The sequence below is a fragment of the Lathamus discolor genome, chromosome 5, assembly GCF_037157495.1.
Source record: "Lathamus discolor isolate bLatDis1 chromosome 5, bLatDis1.hap1, whole genome shotgun sequence".
NCBI lineage: Eukaryota > Metazoa > Chordata > Aves > Psittaciformes > Psittacidae > Lathamus > Lathamus discolor.
The window spans coordinates 110,681,014-110,698,114 of record NC_088888.1 but is presented as its reverse complement, the minus strand read 5'-3'; the positions used below and the strand labels follow the sequence as shown (position 1 = coordinate 110,698,114).

The 17,101-nt window shown below is 53.7% G+C and overlaps 1 protein-coding gene across 3 annotated transcripts; it reads left to right on the top strand.

Annotated features, from left to right (window-relative positions):
• The first annotated feature begins 1,332 nt into the window (after positions 1 to 1,332).
• Positions 1,333 to 16,322, top strand: ZNF395 (zinc finger protein 395). Of its 3 annotated transcripts, none has more exons than XM_065681923.1 (10): positions 1,333 to 1,422; positions 6,467 to 6,725; positions 8,621 to 8,850; positions 9,225 to 9,337; positions 10,055 to 10,290; positions 10,408 to 10,508; positions 11,549 to 11,813; positions 12,585 to 12,677; positions 12,868 to 12,971; positions 13,155 to 16,322. In XM_065681923.1, the coding sequence occupies exons 2-10, from the start codon at positions 6,477 to 6,479 to the stop codon at positions 13,264 to 13,266; spliced, it is 1,503 nt and encodes a 500-aa protein (XP_065537995.1). In that variant the 5' UTR covers positions 1,333 to 1,422; positions 6,467 to 6,476; the 3' UTR covers positions 13,267 to 16,322. The 3 variants fall into 3 exon arrangements, with proteins under 3 accessions (XP_065537995.1, XP_065537992.1, XP_065537994.1); XM_065681920.1 differs by lacking the exon at positions 1,333 to 1,422 and adding an exon at positions 1,690 to 1,811; XM_065681922.1 differs by lacking the exon at positions 1,333 to 1,422 and adding an exon at positions 1,999 to 2,135.
• The last annotated feature ends 779 nt before the right edge of the window (positions 16,323 to 17,101 follow it).

Here is a 17,101-nt window from a genome sequence, read left to right as displayed (position 1 = left end):
GCAGTTCTAGGGTAAGGGTTGGACTTGATGATTTTAAAGGTCTTTTCCAAGCTGTGTTGATTCTGTGAGATGAGTGCTGGCTGTGAGTGGAGATCACAAGGGGAGATGAGGGGTGGTGGCCATGACAGGAGACAAAGGGTAGGGGTGATGTACAATGGCAATGTGGTGTAAAGGGCTACCACGGCAGGAGGGGTGGCCATGCAGTGAGGGGGCCACTCGGGGGGGAGATGAGGGGCAGCTACGGCTGCTTGTGAGGCCAGCAGAAGATGGCTGGCTGATATCACCACCCTCTGAGGAACAGGGCTGAGGTGCTCCAACACCACCCACTGGCTCCTTTTCCCAGAGCAGCCAGTGCACACTGGTCACAGGGGTCCTGCTCATTGCCAGCCCTGTTCCTCTCCCTCAGCTGCACCTCTTGGCCCCCACGCCTGGGCATGGGGCAGAGCTGCCAAGTGAGGCCTGTGCTGTGGCTGGTAGGGTGTGCGGTACCCTCCTGGCCCCTAGTCCCGGCTGCTTTGAAACGCCTCCACTTGCGTGTTGCAGCAGCACGTCTCTGGAGCAAGCTGCCTCCTAAGGTGCATTAGGGCAAGGGATTTTGTAGGCACCTGCCCTAATCTGCATAGGTAATACCTCACTTTTAATTTTAACAGGTATCGAGGTAGCTTAGAAATCCAAGTCTGAGGAGCTTGGGAGGAAATTTATAGGAGCATTGCTGGAAATAGATGATCTTGGCTTCTGTTCGGCAGCTTTGGAGAAGGTGCCTTATTTATCCTGGCTAAAATAATGCTAGAAATACTAGAGACCTTATACAGACAAGACAGATTTCAGTTTTGAAACGAGTGGATGATAACCCCATCCTGTCCCAACAATTTACCTTGGACAACTGTAGTAAAAACCCAGCTGCATTCTGAATATTAGTTGGTGGTAAAAATACACTTCTTTTTGAAGCTGGCAATAGGCCCAGCATTTGTCTCTGCTGGCTGACACACACTGAAACAAATTGCCTTGCCTGTACCGAGGTTTTAAAGGTGAACAGGCTGGTTGTGAGCAGCCCTTGGACACAGGAAAGTGCTTTTTATCCCAGGAGGTACAAGTTGGTATTTGGCGGGGGGACAGGGCTCCCAAGTAAAGCCCAAAAGTGTGTTGGCCGCTGCCTTTGTCCATTAATTTTATAATGCGCTATAAATGAACAAGCAGCAAAAGAATTTTTGTCATGGGGAACGCAGAAGTCGAGGCTTTAGAGGAGCGGAGGGGCATTCAGCACCCGAAACAAACCTCAAAAGGAGCACTGACGGTATTAATTTAATTCTCCCTTACTGCTAAACAGACTTGGTGAGATCGGTGAAGCTGTCCCGACAGAAGAAAACCCTTCGAGGTTTAGTCTGCGGTCACGCAGTGCCGGGGACTGGAGTCGGGGTCATGGTAACGTCCCTTCCTAATTAAGAGACATTAGCCGTAGGTCCCGTTAAATGCAAACCGCGAGCCCCCGCCGCAGAGCTGCTGTAAACGGCGGAGCCCGGGGGGCAGTGGGGCCTCCACCTGCCCGCCGAGAGCCGGCCCGGAGGGAAGCCGGGAGGGGACAGGGGATGCGCCCACCGGCGCCCGCCTTCCCCCTGCGGCGGGCGAGCAGGCAATGCCGGCATCCCCCGGGCCGGGCTGGGGCTGGGTGGCGGGGGCGTGCATTTAAAGGGAGCCGCGGAGCCAATGCGCAGGAAGGGGCTGAGCATGTGGGGAGGTTGTTTACAACAGCCCGGCCCCGGGAGCTTTAACCCGGCCGGCGGCGAGGCGCGGAGCGGGGCTCCCCGGACGCTGTGAGTAGCGGCGTGGCGGTACTGGGTATCCCCTGCTCGGCTGGACACCCTCCTTCCCTCCCCCTCCTTGGACCCCTCCCGATATTGCCGGGGGAAAAAAAAAGGCGAAAAAAGGCCAAATAATAATAATAACAAAAACCCGCGCGCGGGAGCGGGGGTTCCCGCCTGGCCGGGCCCGGCCGCGCCTCCCCCGGCCCCGGCTCCTCCCCGCCCCGCCCGGCGGGGCTCCAGGCCGGGGCCGCCGCGTACGTGAGCCGGCTGCGGCGGGGACAGGGATTTCAAAACAAGCTGCGGCGGGGGAGGAGGGCGGGAGCCGCGCCGGAGGTAAGCGCCGAGCCGCGCCGGGCCCACTCCCCCAGTTCCCCTTCGGGGGGGTGCAGCCGGCTCTGCCACCCCCTCTCCGTGCCGGGTCTCTGCTGTCCGCCGGTGCGGCCAGCCCGCCGAGCCTTGTCCCGTGCATGCCTTCCCCTGTCCGGGGGCGGCCCGGTGCATGCCCACCCTGCCCGGTGTTTGTACCCCTCCCCCCTAACCGGCCCGGTGCATGCCCCGCCCCCCTGCCTGCCCGGTATGCCCCCCCCCAGCTCTTCCCCCTGCGTGCCCCCCGCCCGCCGCAGCCCTCCCCGCGCACACGTGCCCTGCCCGGTGCCGCCCTCCGCGGCAGGCCCGGGCATACGCCTCCTCCTCCCCTGCCTCTGGCCTTGCCATCTTCCCCACGTGCCCTGCCAGCCCGCACGGCCGCGGGCCCTGTACACGCAGGCACGCACACATGCCATGCATGCCCTGTCTTCTGCACGCTCGTCTCGGTCCCCAAGCGATGGTTTCAAGTCACACTCCGCCGGCACAGCTCCCAGAAAGCTGCAAACTCCCGCCCTTTCCTTCCTGGCTGCCCTCGCTGCCGGCACACACCGTCCCGCCAGTGCCTGGGGAAGTCGCTCTGCGTGCACCGGCGTTCCTGCCTGCACCATAAAAACCATTTTTAGGCAGGAGGGCGTTCTCCGAAAGCGTTTTCCTCTGGAATCCCCCGGCGTGGGTTAGGGTCGGGCAGCCCTTCCTGGTGCTGCCGGCGGGGATACGGTGCAGCCCGCGGTGACACGTCCGCGGGCGTAACCCAAGCCGTGAGCACTGAGGCGGGATTAGGAGGAAACTCTGGGAAAGCGCCTGTTTTGTATTAGTGTCTGTGAGGGTTAGGTCGCGGGTGGGTTTGGCTCTGTCTCGGGGTCAGTAGATCCTGTTACTTATTATTTTTAATAAAGGCCCAAGCTTTACAGACTGCTCCATGTGGATATCTTGTCACAAGTGCCAACAGGCGTGGGGCCGGAGTGTGGTTTATAAAGGGCTTTGGGACGTTTTGGGATGAGAAGTGGCTTTTTGGAAACCACAGGCTGCAAGAGAAGATGAAAACCTGGGGTTTATTATTGGTTATTGCAGCTTTTGGGATCTCTTACAGGGTGGACTTTGTGGTACAGGTTGCTGATCTGTGGCGTTGTGGTCTGCGGCAGAAGTTAGGCTGGATTTGAGGGAACCTGCTAGCACTTGTTCCTAAAAAAAAAAAAAAAAAAATGGGGTGTGCTGTAACTGTACATTCTTTGGAGAGGGGATTTGTGCTGGTGGTCCTGGTTTGTGCAGCACTGTGGGTGCATGAATTGCATTTCTCCCAGCAAACTCTGGACAAACAGCAAGCGGGGTGAATGCCAGGGCATCCTCCCCACTTTGTCATGGCCCCCTGACCTTCCCGCTTGCTAAATGAAACATTCCTCATTTGCCAAATAAGGCACTCGCTTTCCCAAAACCTCCGCCAAGGCTTTGCTGTGCTGGTGGCAGCAACACCAGTAGGCACAAGGGCTGACGTTTTCCCCCGGCAAGAGCTGGAAAAATGCCGTCCAAAATATACTCCCGGCATTGAAGCAAGAAATAATCTGGGATCTGTGCCGGCTCTGACCCCTGTGGCGCGTGATTGCTAACAGCTGGGAGGGTTTGCGGTGGCCACAGCAGCGTGGCCTCCCGACTCCGCCTGCATCGCTGATGCCCTCCCAGTTCTTGCTCTTCTTTCTTTGTGTTTTGGGGCATGGGTAGAGAGGGAAGAGGATTTTTTGCGTTAGTGTGTCACTCTCAGCCATGGGCTGTGTGTCGAAATGGGGTCCGGCATTCAAAGGTCTGCTGGAAGCAGATGTGGCTCATAGGTGGCTTTTGGGAGGGTTTTCTTCCCCCCTCCTTGCAAGCGCGCCTCTCTCCTCCTTCCCGCTCTCCCCCTTGGACTGGGGGAGGAAGGAAAGGGAAGGCAAAATAAAACCACGAAGGAAATGAGAAGCAGCTTCCCACCTTTGGCGTTGCCCTCCCCATATCTGGCCATTGGCCAAGTGCTGCGTTCAAACTGGTGTGCACTGACTGTTGGGGAGGCAGCAGAGATTCGGTGCTGTCTTCCATGCAGTGGTGGCACCGATGTTGCTGCATTGATGCTCTGAGCCCTCAGAGGGGCAGTTCCCAGTGCCTAGGATATCTGAGAGCGAGGGTTTAAGGTGATGTGGGAGAAAATGTGTGCTGGTGGTTAATGACCATGGAGGGGCTTTGCTGCAGCTTCACTCTGGGATTTGAGACAAACTGTCATGTCACCCTGTCAGCCCTTTTCGTCTCCTTTTGGATTGGAAAGTCTTGTATGGGCATGTAGATCTGAGAGCAGAGCTGCTTGGCCAGGTCACCCATGTTCATCACAAGACATGTACTGTGGGAAAACAAAAAAGACCTTATCAGACAGAGTGGTCCCAGGAACATCCCCCAGTGATGCCCATGTGCTGCAAAATATGGTGTATTCTCAGGCAGGGAGAGATGAGAGGGAAGCCCAGGGAGCAGCCCTGCTTGGCTGGCTGCTGCAGCCTCAGATCCTGTTCTGGTGGGAATATGGCAGCGGTGAAGTCCCTCTGCGCTGTGGGCTGGCAGCCCTGGCACGAGGTTCTCTCCACGGCACACCTCCATCCTTTTCACACCCTATCCCTCTTTCCCTGCTCTGTTCTTTTGGCTCCTAAATAGCTGTTAATTTTCAACTTGGGGACAGTGGGATTTTGGGGGAGGACAAAGAGAGCTGAGCTGAATAACATACAGTTATTCATACAACTGCTTGTAAAATCCTGGGTGTCCCTTGAAGTGGGACATGGTTTGGAGTAAGTAACCCTTCCTGGGATGGCTGGAGATGAAGAGGAGCAATGAGCTCCCCTTCTGTTGTCAGGAAACTTTTCTCATCCGAGACAGCCTGCAAGACAGTGCTGCGTAAACCAGAAAACCCCACCGTGTAAACACAAAATAATGTGGCATCTGCCGTTAAAATGCTGTTGCTTCGTGACAGTGACCCTGTGCAAGGAGGAGAGGGTCTGGGCACAAGTGCCTGGCAGTTTAGGGTTAATCCTTCTTCTTGCACAAGTAGCAGCTCCTCAGGCTTGGACTCCCAGTGTCCCAGGTTACTCTCCAAACAAGACACGCAACAGACACCCTCAGCCCCTGGTGGGTTGGGTGACGCTCATTCACAAACCCAGGGAGGGTGACAGAAGTGGTGGATTTGTTGTGGTACAAAAGCATGTGGCTTTTATGGTTCACCCCAAGATGCAGGGCTGCACCAAGCCTCTTGCCTCCTCTCCCTCCTCCCAGTCCCCAGGCACCGTCCCCTTTAGCCTTGCTGCTGTGTGCACCCTCGCTTCCTGTGCTCCTTGGTGTTGCAATGGAGGAGACACTGGGAGGAGGATGGGACAGAGGAGGACAGTGTGTGCTGCTGGGGCCATTGGATTTGTCAGGGCGGGATGAAACTGTCCCCAGGCCTGGGTGTCCCTTGCTTTTGGGGAAACCCGTAAACCCTTTTTTCTTCTAAAACAGCAGTAAAATCTACAGACACAAAGAAATAAGACAGGCTCTGTATAGGGTTGCTTGCAGAGATACACTAAGAGGAGAAAAATCTATGTCAGGGGAAAAAGGGGAGGAAAAATAGTTTACAGACTTACAGAGAGACAGTTTAGGATGAAAATGCTCCAAATTGTTCCTTTTCTAACAAAGCAGGGCAGGAGGATGCTCCTGTTTTGTTGCCAGATTGACCCTGGGAGGGCTGGGCATGAGCTCCAAGTGTGGAGAAACCTTTTTCAAAAGCACAAGAGCTCCAGAAAAGGGGGAAATGGGGATGCCATCTGAGAAAGGGCACTGCCTTTTGCTGCTGGAGGGCTTTTGTCCCCTTCTGGGGCATGGGCAGGGGAGATGCAGGATTGCGCTGGGCACAGGCCCAAGTCTAGAGGTCAAGGTTGAAGGGCACCGACAGTGGGTTTTAGTGTGATGGAAGGGAATAGCTGCGGTGGCCTCTGGAGTGTGTGCCAGTGTTGGCTCAAGAGGCTGTCCTGACTGTGTCCATGGGGTTTCCTTGGAGCTGGTTCGTTCCTTTTTTTTTTTTTTTTTGTTCTCCAGAGATATTTAGGAATGACCATAAAGACAAGAGCTGAGGGTGTGGGGTGGGATGTTCAGGCATGCTGCTGTCCCTGTGTCCCCGAGGGGTCTTGGCACATGGAAATGCTGGAGCAGCAGAGAGCTGCTTTCTCGGCTCCTAGGGTGGTGGTGGTGGGAAGACACTGGTTGAGCTTCATGGTCCTGCACTATAGGTAACATCCCCATGTCTTTCTCTTCTGCAGGGTGTCCAACATGGCGAGTGTGCTGTCCAGGCGTCTGGGGAAGCGCTCCCTGCTAGGCACCCGTGTCTCCACCCCTGGTGCCTTGGCCGATGGGGTTCTGGTGGCCACCCAGATCCCTGGCTTGCAGACTGACCTTGGCCGGGCATCTGCCTATGCAGTACCTCAAGAGGATGGATCCTGTACACTGTTAGCGGAGGAGAGCAGCCAGACACCCAGGCTTCCCAGCCCCAGCTGCCAGCAGCTCTGTGCTGGACAGCAAGTACGTACAGAGGCTCTTGGTGTCCTTGGCTGGTGGGATGTGTGAATTCCTGGGGCTCTCCAGATGCAGAGTGCGTTGGGGATCTGCCATTACTGAGAGTCATTAATAGGTGTTGGTCTTAGTGCTCATGTCCCTGGACATGCCTGGTGGATCTCTGCTTGAGCTGGTATGGGCCAAACTCATCTCTTCCTGGAGATGTCTCCAATCCTAGGCAACAGTGGGTCTCCAGAGAAGAGTGAGAAGACCTGATGCTTCCCTCCAGCATTCTCCAAATGTCTGAGGCAAAGGGAGATTGTTTCTGTACATTCAGTGACTCCCAGGGGATTTATCTTCTATGAGCGTGTTCTATCTCCCCATAACCCATGTTTACATCTGAAGGGAAGCGACAAGGAGCCCTCTTCTGCTGCAGGGTTGAGGGCTGATGGTATGGGATGTGTGGTGAAGAAGCTTAGGTAAGACTGAGGTGCAATGGCTTACCCAGAAAGAACATGTAGTCCTCCTAGATCCCAACACTGGTTGTGCCATGGGCTCCTCCTGAGGGCTGTGCCTTGGCCAGGATGCTGCCTAGGACAGGAAGCAGCACTCATTTTTGATCCCTCCAGAGCAGTTCTTGCTAATCGCTGGCCAAGCAACAGTTTTCAAGGAGAGCTGTGAGCTGCTGACATAGAGCCTGTTTCTTGCAAACTGCAAGCTGCTACCTTGCAAAACTGTAAAACATTTTGTGGGCAGAGCTCATGAAGTGGATTGTAAATAAGGTCCCTGTTTGGTTTTCTGGCTCCTCCTGCCCCATGTTCATTAACCACAGGACAGTGAGAGTTGTTCTCTCCTATGTGCTCCACTGTGGAGGTTTTTGTTTGCTTGCTTTGCTGCTGTGAATGGCATAAAAATAGTAATGGGGTACCTGTGCTGGTGGTTGTAAAGCTGAAAGGGATGTTGGCTGCTTGTGCTGTGTGTGGTTCATGGAGAAGTCTTGCTCGTTTTCAGAAAGCAAGGTCAGGGTCTTCTGTGTCTTGATCCTTGCACTGATCACCGTAATCTTGCTCTCACCGCAGGCAGCTTTTTCCACCATGGTGCTTCTGCTGGAGGTCCCACCTGAGATGGTCTCACGTGCTCCTCCCCAGTCAGGGTATGGGGGTGTGTGTCCATCCCATGTTGGCTGCTTGGTACAACACCCATGGCACTTCCATAAAGAGATATTCCTATAAATAGCCAGAGACACATGTAGTGTCTTTCAACCAGATACATTTCCACTAACAGAAATAGGTTCATGGGTGGTAGTGGTGGAAAACTGCCCATCAGGAGGAGTTCGGGACTCTGAAGAAGGGCATGAGGTGAAGTTTGCGCATGTCCTTCCGCTGCCTGAGTAGTTGAGACTGGAGGAGCCAAGGCATGCATTCAGGATCACTTCAGCCAGGAAACCTCTGTTCCCCTGGCCCCCTATGCCTTTTAATCTACGTACGTTGCCAGGGTGTGTAGTAATTGTGGGACTCCTTGCAGTAGGATGGCGTGAGAACAAAGCCAAAGCAGACAAATTCATTGGAGAAAAGTCCACCCAGGGTCACGACACTCAGGGGTGGTTGATACTGGCTCAGGAAATCCCTCAATTTGGGATGGCCAGTCAGGGAGATTGTGTCTGGGAAGAGCACCTCTGGTGGTGGTGGGGTTGCAATGAACCCTGGCCAGGCTTCTGGTTTCCTGTGAGAGCAGTCTGAAGTCCAAGCTCTTCATGACAGTCTCTGGCTTCATCCTGAAGCCTTCCGTGGCCCCTTCTGCTGGAGGAGGAAGAGGGGGAATTCTGCAGCAGGCAAAGGCTTGCTTGTGCTGTGGCAGGACATCCTCCAGCAGCAGCAGGGCAACAGGTGGCACCAGCAAACCGCCTCTCATGTCATTTTCAGGTCCTCATCACCTACAGTGGGCAGGAGTGCGCTGGCCTTGTGGAGCAGCACAACCCTCTGAGTGACAAGATGAAGGTGCTGCTGCCAGAGCAGGGCTTGCAGGCGCGCTGGAGGGTACAGGACACGGGGCCAGCCATGCTCCAGCCCCCTGCCCTGCCTGCAGCTGGTGGTCCCACCCCTGCTGATGCACTGCAGAGATCTGTGTCCAGCAACATCGATGTGCCCAAGAGGTTCGTGCCTTTGGCTAGTGGGATTTCACTCAGGTGGGAGAGGGGCTCTGGGCAGCTCTGGCAGTGCTCACGCTTGGTTTTATGCCAACAGAGCGAGTGGTGATGCTGAGGATATATCTGCCTTCCTAGCATGGGATTATCCAGAGCATGGTTAAATTTAGGATTAAGGGGATTTTAATTTTTTTTTCCTCCAAATGGGAAGAAAACATCCTTCCCAGTGACTTTAAAATGAGTCAGTCTATGGAGGGAGGCGGTGGGAGTGACCCTGTGCTGCTGCTGCAGGTTGGTGCCCTTTGGGTGCCCAGTGGGTCATACCTGGGCTGTTTCTCTGCATTTTCCTTGGCACATGTCACATCTCTCCCCTTTTGGTGCAGGAAAGCTGATGCTGCTGTGGAAATGGATGAGATGGTGGCAGCCATGGTGCTGACAAGCCTCTCCTGCAGCCCCGTGGTGCAGAGCCCTCCCGCTGGCGAGAGCGGCATCCCCCGTGAGTATGCTTTTAAAAATATACATATATATAAAAGAAAAAACATCTGAAAGAAAAGGAGATGGGGAGAAACATGCTGAGCCATTTGGATCTCAATGCTGTGGTTCTTGCTGGCTGCATTCATTCTTTATTCCTGTTGAAGAGTTGCCAGCACTGTGGTGGTGCTGGGCTGGAGGTGGCTGGGGAGCAGCACCGGGGTCATGGCAGAACGCACAGGTGTCATCACCAGTTGGGGCCGAGTAAGCTGTAATGCCTCTGCAGCATGGTGTGGGTAACCCTGCTCTCCACAGCCGTCCCAGGGGACCTGGGTGCCCCGTGCAGGAGTCCCACGCCAGGGAGCACCGCCCGGGCACTCCTTTTTTTAGAGGCAGTTTCATTCCCGAGGGGTCAAAAGCAGCCGGCGGGATAAAAATAGCTTCTTGGAGCCGTGGGAAATGTGCATGCCCTGGTGCTGGCTGCTTGCTGTGTGCTGGCTGTGCCCGCAGGATTGCACTGATGCCAGGGAGCACGGGGAGGGGAAGCAAGGGATAAACGATTAATAACTGGAAGCTGGCACTGAGAAAAAGTGCAAAGGCTTCACCTTGCCAGCTTTTAACAAAATAAATCATTTTAGGCAAACTGCTGTTGTGCGTGATCCAGGTTCAGGGCTGGTCTCTGCCCTGGGGGGCTGTTGTTTGGCCCTGAGCTGATGGTGGCACGTGTGTCCTCTCCTTGCAGCCTCACGGGCAGTGTGTGATCCATGGAAGGAGAGTGGTGATGTCTCGGATAGCGGCAGCAGCACCACCAGTGGGCACTGGAGTGGGGGCAGCGACATCTCTACCCCTTCACCCCCCCACCCCGCTGGCAGCCCCAAGTACTCCAGCGAGGGCCTGAGCTCTCCCCAGGTGGATGATGGCTTTGAGACCGACTCTGACCCCTTTCTCCTTGATGAACCTGCTCCACGCAAGAGAAAGGTACTGCTGCTGTGGCGGGGGGTCCCAGCACCAGTGGGGCAGCTCTAGCTGAGCCAGCATCCCGTAGAGAGGATGCTGCTACTGGGTAGGGAGTGACATAGGCTATCTCTCCACCAGAACTCTGTGAAGGTGATGTACAAGTGCCTCTGGCCGAGCTGTGGCAAGGTCCTGCGCTCCATCGTCGGCATCAAGCGGCACGTCAAGACCCAGCATCTCGGGTAAGGTGAAGATCTTCTTAATCCCTCGCTGACCACAGGTCCTGCTGCTGTGTAATTTGTAATTCCTGCAGCAAATATCCCCCGTGTCAGAGGTAGTGGCCTCTGTGCGCTGAGTTTGGCAGTTCTCATCCATGTTACAAGAGCCACTGTTGTATGTGTCCCCACCTTTAGGTAGCCCAGGGCTCTCGGGGAGGTGTGGGAGCCCCATTTGGGCTTTGGGACTACCCAGCTTGGGTGTGCATTTTTTTAGTAGGAGAGTTCAGGTCACTTGTGAACCCTGGGCAGATGCAGACAGGCACCAGCACCACTGGGTTTTGCAGGGGATGCCAGCCAGAAAGCTGTGCCTCCTGTGGCCATTGTGTCTGGCATGGGCACCCATGTGCTAGCATGGTGGCGGCTGCCTCTTTGGCATTTTGCTTTGGTTTGTCCTGATCTCTGAATTCCCCCAAAATACGAGGTGGTGAGGGTGTGGGGATCACTTTGCTGTGCTCCCCTACTGTAGGCCTGTGACACTTTGCACCACAACCTCAGTTTTCTCATGCTTTTGTCTATATTCTCCAGTGTGGTTTTTTTTCTCTCTCACCTTGCAAATATGAACACTCTGGGAAAGGCCAGGATAGAAGGGCTGCAATGCAGTGGGCAGCACTGGACTGCCATCCAGTGCCGGCTGGATAAACATGCTGGGAAAATAATCAAAAGGACTTCAGGGCTGTTTCATGCTGGGTCAGCTGCAGGGCTTCATCTGCAGCTGTGCTAAGTGAGCTCGATCAGGAATGAACGGGGTTTTCAGTGGTGCCTGGTCAATATGCCAGTTTTTTTTAAGGCCCAGAAAAAGGTATTGATCTTCCTTGGAAGTGTGAGGTGCTGCTGCAGAGGCACTGGCTGTTGCTGATCACAGCTGATTTGTTGTTCTGGAGTCTGAAGGTGGAGCTGCTTTGGCTGGGAAGGCAAGATCACTCTCCCTCCAGGAAGTCAGGGGCTGCTCACCTTAATGGAAACAGGGCTGCCTTTTCACTGATGCTTCCCTTTCTTCCCGGTAGGGACAGTGCAGACTCTGACCAGCGGAAGCAAGAGGAGGATTTCTACTACACTGAAGTGCAGGTGAAGGAAGAGCCAGCACCAGATGTGGCTGCCACCACCAGCCCCATATCCACATCTGCCCCCATCATCATCCAGCAAGCCCTGGCGAAGCCAGAGGCGCTGCTGGTGGAGCAACCAGTGCTGGAGCCCACCCTGGCCAGCAGTGCCCTAAGCCAGTCTGCCCCCAGCTCCTTCTGGCACATCCAGGCGGATCACGCCTACCAGGTGAGCTGGTGGCATCTCCTAGGGATGGGTCATCTCCTGAAATCTTGGCAAAGGGCAGGTCATGATCCTGGTTTTGCTGCAAGTCCCCGCTGCAGCAGGGACGTTTCATTGCCACTCCCACATTGCCACTTCCACATTGGAGGGGCTTTGGTGCCAGTGTAACAGCATCTGGAGCCTGCCTGCCCTTCAGCCCTTGAGCAACCAGCTTCATTAATGCCTGGTTGAGTGGTTTATGTGCTTCTGCCACAGCTCCTAGGCCAGGGTGAAGCTGCTGGCCTCTGCTCCCCTGCAGTTACCCCGTTCTGGTATGCAACACGCCCTTCTGCCAGCAGATAACCAGGGCTGGAATGCAGCCGTGCCGGATCCTGCACATCTCTGCTGCACACTTGTTACAGAGGGCACAAGCTTGGAGGCATAGGAAATCTGGGCATCTGGAGTGGTGGCCTTGTGGGCACCCTGGGCCAGTGGTCCTCATTGCAGGGGCTTCTTGAGAGCAGAACGCTATTCTGGGGCTGCCAGCTAGTGCAGGGACAAGGTATATAGAGTCCATAAGCTGCTGGTGTGATACTGTCCCAGGGAAAGGATGCAATGTTGCCTGTGTTAGCAGGATCTAGCACTGGAGGAGGGCTTGCATGGGGATTTCCATCCTGCCCCAGGGCTTGCAGTTTGTGGGTGCTCTAGGCTGGTCTTTGCAGGAACATGAATGCCTGTGGGCCACACACAGGAAGGGGGTGCCCTGAGGCAAATGCTGATCCCTCTTTTCCCCCACAGGCATTGCCCTCGATCCAAATTCCAGTGTCCCCTCACATCTTCACCAGCATCAGCTGGGCCACTGCCACCTCAACCCTCCCGTCCCTGTCACCGGTGAGTCCTGCATGTGTTTCCCTTTCATCCTTTTGGGGGGCAAGGTTGGGCTAGGAGATGAAGGGAGACCTTGTCTTTACTTTATTGCTCCCCACTTAAAGCATCTCCCATTGTCCTGTTGCAGCACTCGGTCTGCACAGCAGGGGGACTGCATCATTCTGCATGCCCTCTAACACCCGATTTCCCGCAGGTGCGGAGCCGGTCGCTCAGCTTCAGTGAACCGCAGCCACCAACGCCGATGCTCAAGTCCCACCTGATTGTCGCCTCGCCGCCTAGGGTGTCTATCGGCACCAGGTGAGGGTCCCTCTGGCCAGAGGGGAGCAGAGGTGGAGCCCATCAGCAAAGGGGTACTCTGCAGCTCTGCTGAGGTGTACTGGAGTGATGCTCAGCTGCTGTTCCAGAGCCTTACCCCTTCAATACATGAAAGTATCTACAACAAGTTGATAAATGTTATTTCTTGTTTTCCCCCTTTTGCAGGAAAGTTCGCGGTGAAGCCAAAAAGTGCCGTAAGGTTTATGGCATCGAGCACCGGGACCAGTGGTGCACGGCCTGCCGGTGGAAAAAAGCCTGCCAGCGCTTCCTGGACTGAGTGCAGCACCATGGTGCCGCATCCCTCCCCTGCTCCTACCTGGGAGCACTGAAGTCCCTCACTGCTGCAACCAGGGACCTTGGAGGTATCTCTTGCAACCCCAGAAGACGCCTCCAGAGCTGCCTGTAAATTCCTCCTCGTGTATATTGTACATCTGCTGGTTTGCTCTGTTTTTAAAAAACATTTTCCAACATTTTTCTTTTTTTTTTTTTAAACCTGGAGAATATCTCCCTTTGTACAGTAAAAGCTGGGGCTGGGAGGGAAGGAAGCTGGTTCCTCAGGGTTCATGGGAGATTGTAGGTGATTTGGGGACCAAAGACCTTCCTGCATTTCCCAGATCAGCCCTAAAATTTCCCAAACTGCCACAGCATGGCTGGGGTGAGGTGTCGAGGCAGCTTCCTGTGTTCTTTTACTACCTATAAAAGTGCAAATTTTTTGTACCCTTTAAGGGAAGGGGTCTGTAATGATTCTAGCTTTAAGAAAGAAAATGCCATTGGATTGCTGCAAGCCAGGTGGGAGCTTTCTCGGGACAGGGGTTGGAGGGTTCTTTCCCCACATGCATGTGATCTTCGCTTGGGTCACATCACACCTGTGGTTTGAGCCTACACATGCTTCCAGTCAGTTCCACTGACTGTTGTTTTTGGAGATCTCTTGAGAGGGCGGAAACACCCAAAACACTTTAAGCAGGAAAGCTATGAGACTTTTTAAGGCAAAACCTACATTTTAGGCTTTGTAAGTCTCTTTAGCTCCGTGACAAATCCAGGTTGTGGTGCTTGCTGTGTGTTTCAAAATGAGGTTGAGCATTTTTACTCTCTTTTAAATTAATGATTCCACCAGTAAAGGCAGCTGGGAGGACTGGGAAGGCCAAACACTTCAATATTGGTTTTAAATCCCATTGAGCCTTGGGGGAGTCAGTTTTCTGACTTCCATCCTTTAAAATGTGTATTTACTCAATCGAAATTGCTGGTGCTTTCTTGTCACTGTTGCTGCTGTCTCTGCTCCACCAGTAGCACTGGCAGGGCATCATGCTTGGTGTCAGGCTGGGGTGAAGATTCCCCTTCACCGGTTTTCTCCCCTCGCTGGGACTGGCAGCTGTTTGGATTTGTATTACTTTTTTGCTGTATTTTTGATAATCACAGTCTCTAACCTGCAGCCATTGAGCTGAGAGCGGTCCCTGCACTCAGTTTGAGCCTGGGTTTGTTTTAAGGACAGTGCCACAACCCAACTTTCCTTATAGAAGTGAATCAGGTGACTGGGAGAGTCTGGTATTTTTCCCGCGTCACCATGAGCCCTGCTGCTGAAGGGATCAGATGGGCAGGTGAAGTGGGTTGAGATCCATTTATATGTGTTCCTAGTGCTTGTTGATGTGTTGGGGTATTTTTTGTTGTTCATTTCTACTCCTGTACATGTAAACAGTGTCTCATCCTGCAGCCTGATCTCTCTGGTATCCAGCTGGCCAATGCAAAATATGGCCACTGGAAAACCAGAGGGAAACTCCCCAGGCAGGGAGTGACCCTGCGGGGTTCCATCCCTGGGTGTGTCTGGACACTCTGGCTCAAATCCCAGGAAGAGAAGTGGTTTTGGCGCTGCTTGTTCAGGCTCCCATCCTTGCTGGACTGCAGTGTTAGGAGTGAAATGTCAGAAAAAGCAATTCCCACTTCCATCGGCATGGGTGCCGAGCCTTTCAGGAAGGGCATTGGGATGTCGGGGTGCAGGGTTTTGGTGATGCTGGTGGCTCTCAAGAAGCAAGCTCATGCTTTGGGAAGTCCACACAGCACCTCGCTGTGTTACCGTATTTCAGATATTTTTAAAAATCGGGCTTGAAGCAGCAGCAGAAAAAAAAAAAAAAGGTGGATTTGTGCATTCCTCAGCCCACCTTTGCCTCCGCAACACAGAGAGATCAGGCAGGACCAGAGATTCTGTTCCTTGCTCCTTATGCCCTTTCTGCCCCAAATGAGATGGGGCAGAGCTGGGTCTCTAGCTACATTGGCCAAGCATGGCTCAGGTCCCACTGGTCCCAGCTCAATCACTCTGGGAACTGGCAAACCAAGCCATCGGGGTGCAGCACCGCCTCCTCCCATCGCACACCGCACTTCCTGCCCAGCAGCGGTGCTGACCTGGCATCGGAGAGTTGAAGCTTGGTGCCATTTTATCAGGGGTACAGGTACAGCTGCTTTTCAAAGGGCTGCTGCGGTACAGACGGAGCTGAGCAGTGTTGTCCCCACTGCTCACAGCGCTTTCCTGTTGTGTGTTTATTTTTAATGGAGAAACTGGTGCAGGGTGAGTTGGTTTTCATTTTTTTCCCCTTCTGGTTTGGGAGTATTTTGGAATTTTTACACTTTAAAACAGGAAAAACCTTCTCGTATTTTTGCAGAAGTGACAGCAGGCTTCCACCGGGATGGTCGGCAGTGGATATATATTTTTATATTTCCCCCCCTTAGTATTTCCATTCCCTTTTTTCTTTTTAACTTGCTTCCAGCCACCTCCCAACCGTTGGACTTTCCCTCCCAACACTTGAGTCTTGCTGTTCTCAAGAGAACTCCTCTTCAGCCCCAACCGCAACACCTAAATCCCATATGGAGAGTTTTCCCTCATCCCCGTGGCTGTCTCCCAAAGCGCGTATATGTATGTACATAAGAACCTCTTAATTGGGCACTAATTAGAGGCTGCTCCCCCTTGTCTGCTGGGATACACGGCTGGAGGGGTGGAGCTGGACCCCAGTCGGCAAAGCGAGTGTATTCAGTGCAGGGTGACACCACGTTGTCTCTGCTGCCATCAGTGGGGACTGCAGGGTACTGTCACAGGGGACCCTTGGCCTTGTGGCCGTGCCACTGGCCAAGTGGGGACGGTGCTGGGTTGAGTGAATTTTCTGTCATGTTGAAGCTTTTTTAGCTGTCTTCCGAGTATTATTTTTATTGTAAAAAAAAAAAAAAAAAAAAAAGCCCACAAAAGAAAAAAGAGGGGAAAAAAAAAAGTTAAAAAATAAAAATGTGAAATGTAATTTTTACAGCAGCAATATGAAATATATTTTATAAGAAATAAAAAAAGTTGCCTGATGCCTCGTTGGCTCTGTCTTGTCCTTGCAGCCCCAGTGTCAGTGGGTGCTCCTGTGTCCCCCAATACAGCAGTGGCAGCTCTTTCTGCGGCTGCGCTCAGCCTCAGCCTGAGAATTGTCTTGGCACAACCCTTCCTGGCACCACTAGATAGCAGTGTCTGCCCGCTCTCTGCAGCAGCAGGTGCTGCTCATCCTTCTCTTGTGCTTTTTTTCCCCTAAATACCCTAAATCCAGCAACTTTTGAACCTGATACATGCTAGACTCATGTGGGTGATGTGCAGGATGGGCTCAGCAGAGTCTCAGGGCCTTCTGATGTCAAGTTGAGAAGTTGCTTTTTCATGCAAAACCCCCTTGATAACTTGATTTTATTGGGGTTTTTTTAACGCGTGTGGAGGTGAAAAACGAATGGGAAAAGGGGAAATAAAGTGGAGAGAGGAAGGGACTGGGAGCTGTGGTGATGTCACTCTTCTCCCCAAATCTGGGGGCTTTTGAGAGCAAACCCCCCCGATTTCCAATTGGGCTGGGGACGCTGGGGGCTGTGGGTGCAAGTGCCCTCATTATCCCTATGGAAAAGGGTTGTGGGTGGAATGGAGCCAGATAGGAATTCCTTTTCTCTCTCTAAAAGCCTAAAATCCCTTTTTTCACCCCCAGTAACTCCCCAGTCCACCCTATTTTCGGTTAAGGGGCGTGTGTGTGACACCACCACTTTCCTAAGTGCCAATTCCACCATCCTGCTTTGCAAATAACACAAATGTAGCAAAATCTCCCTTTTTCCCCCCT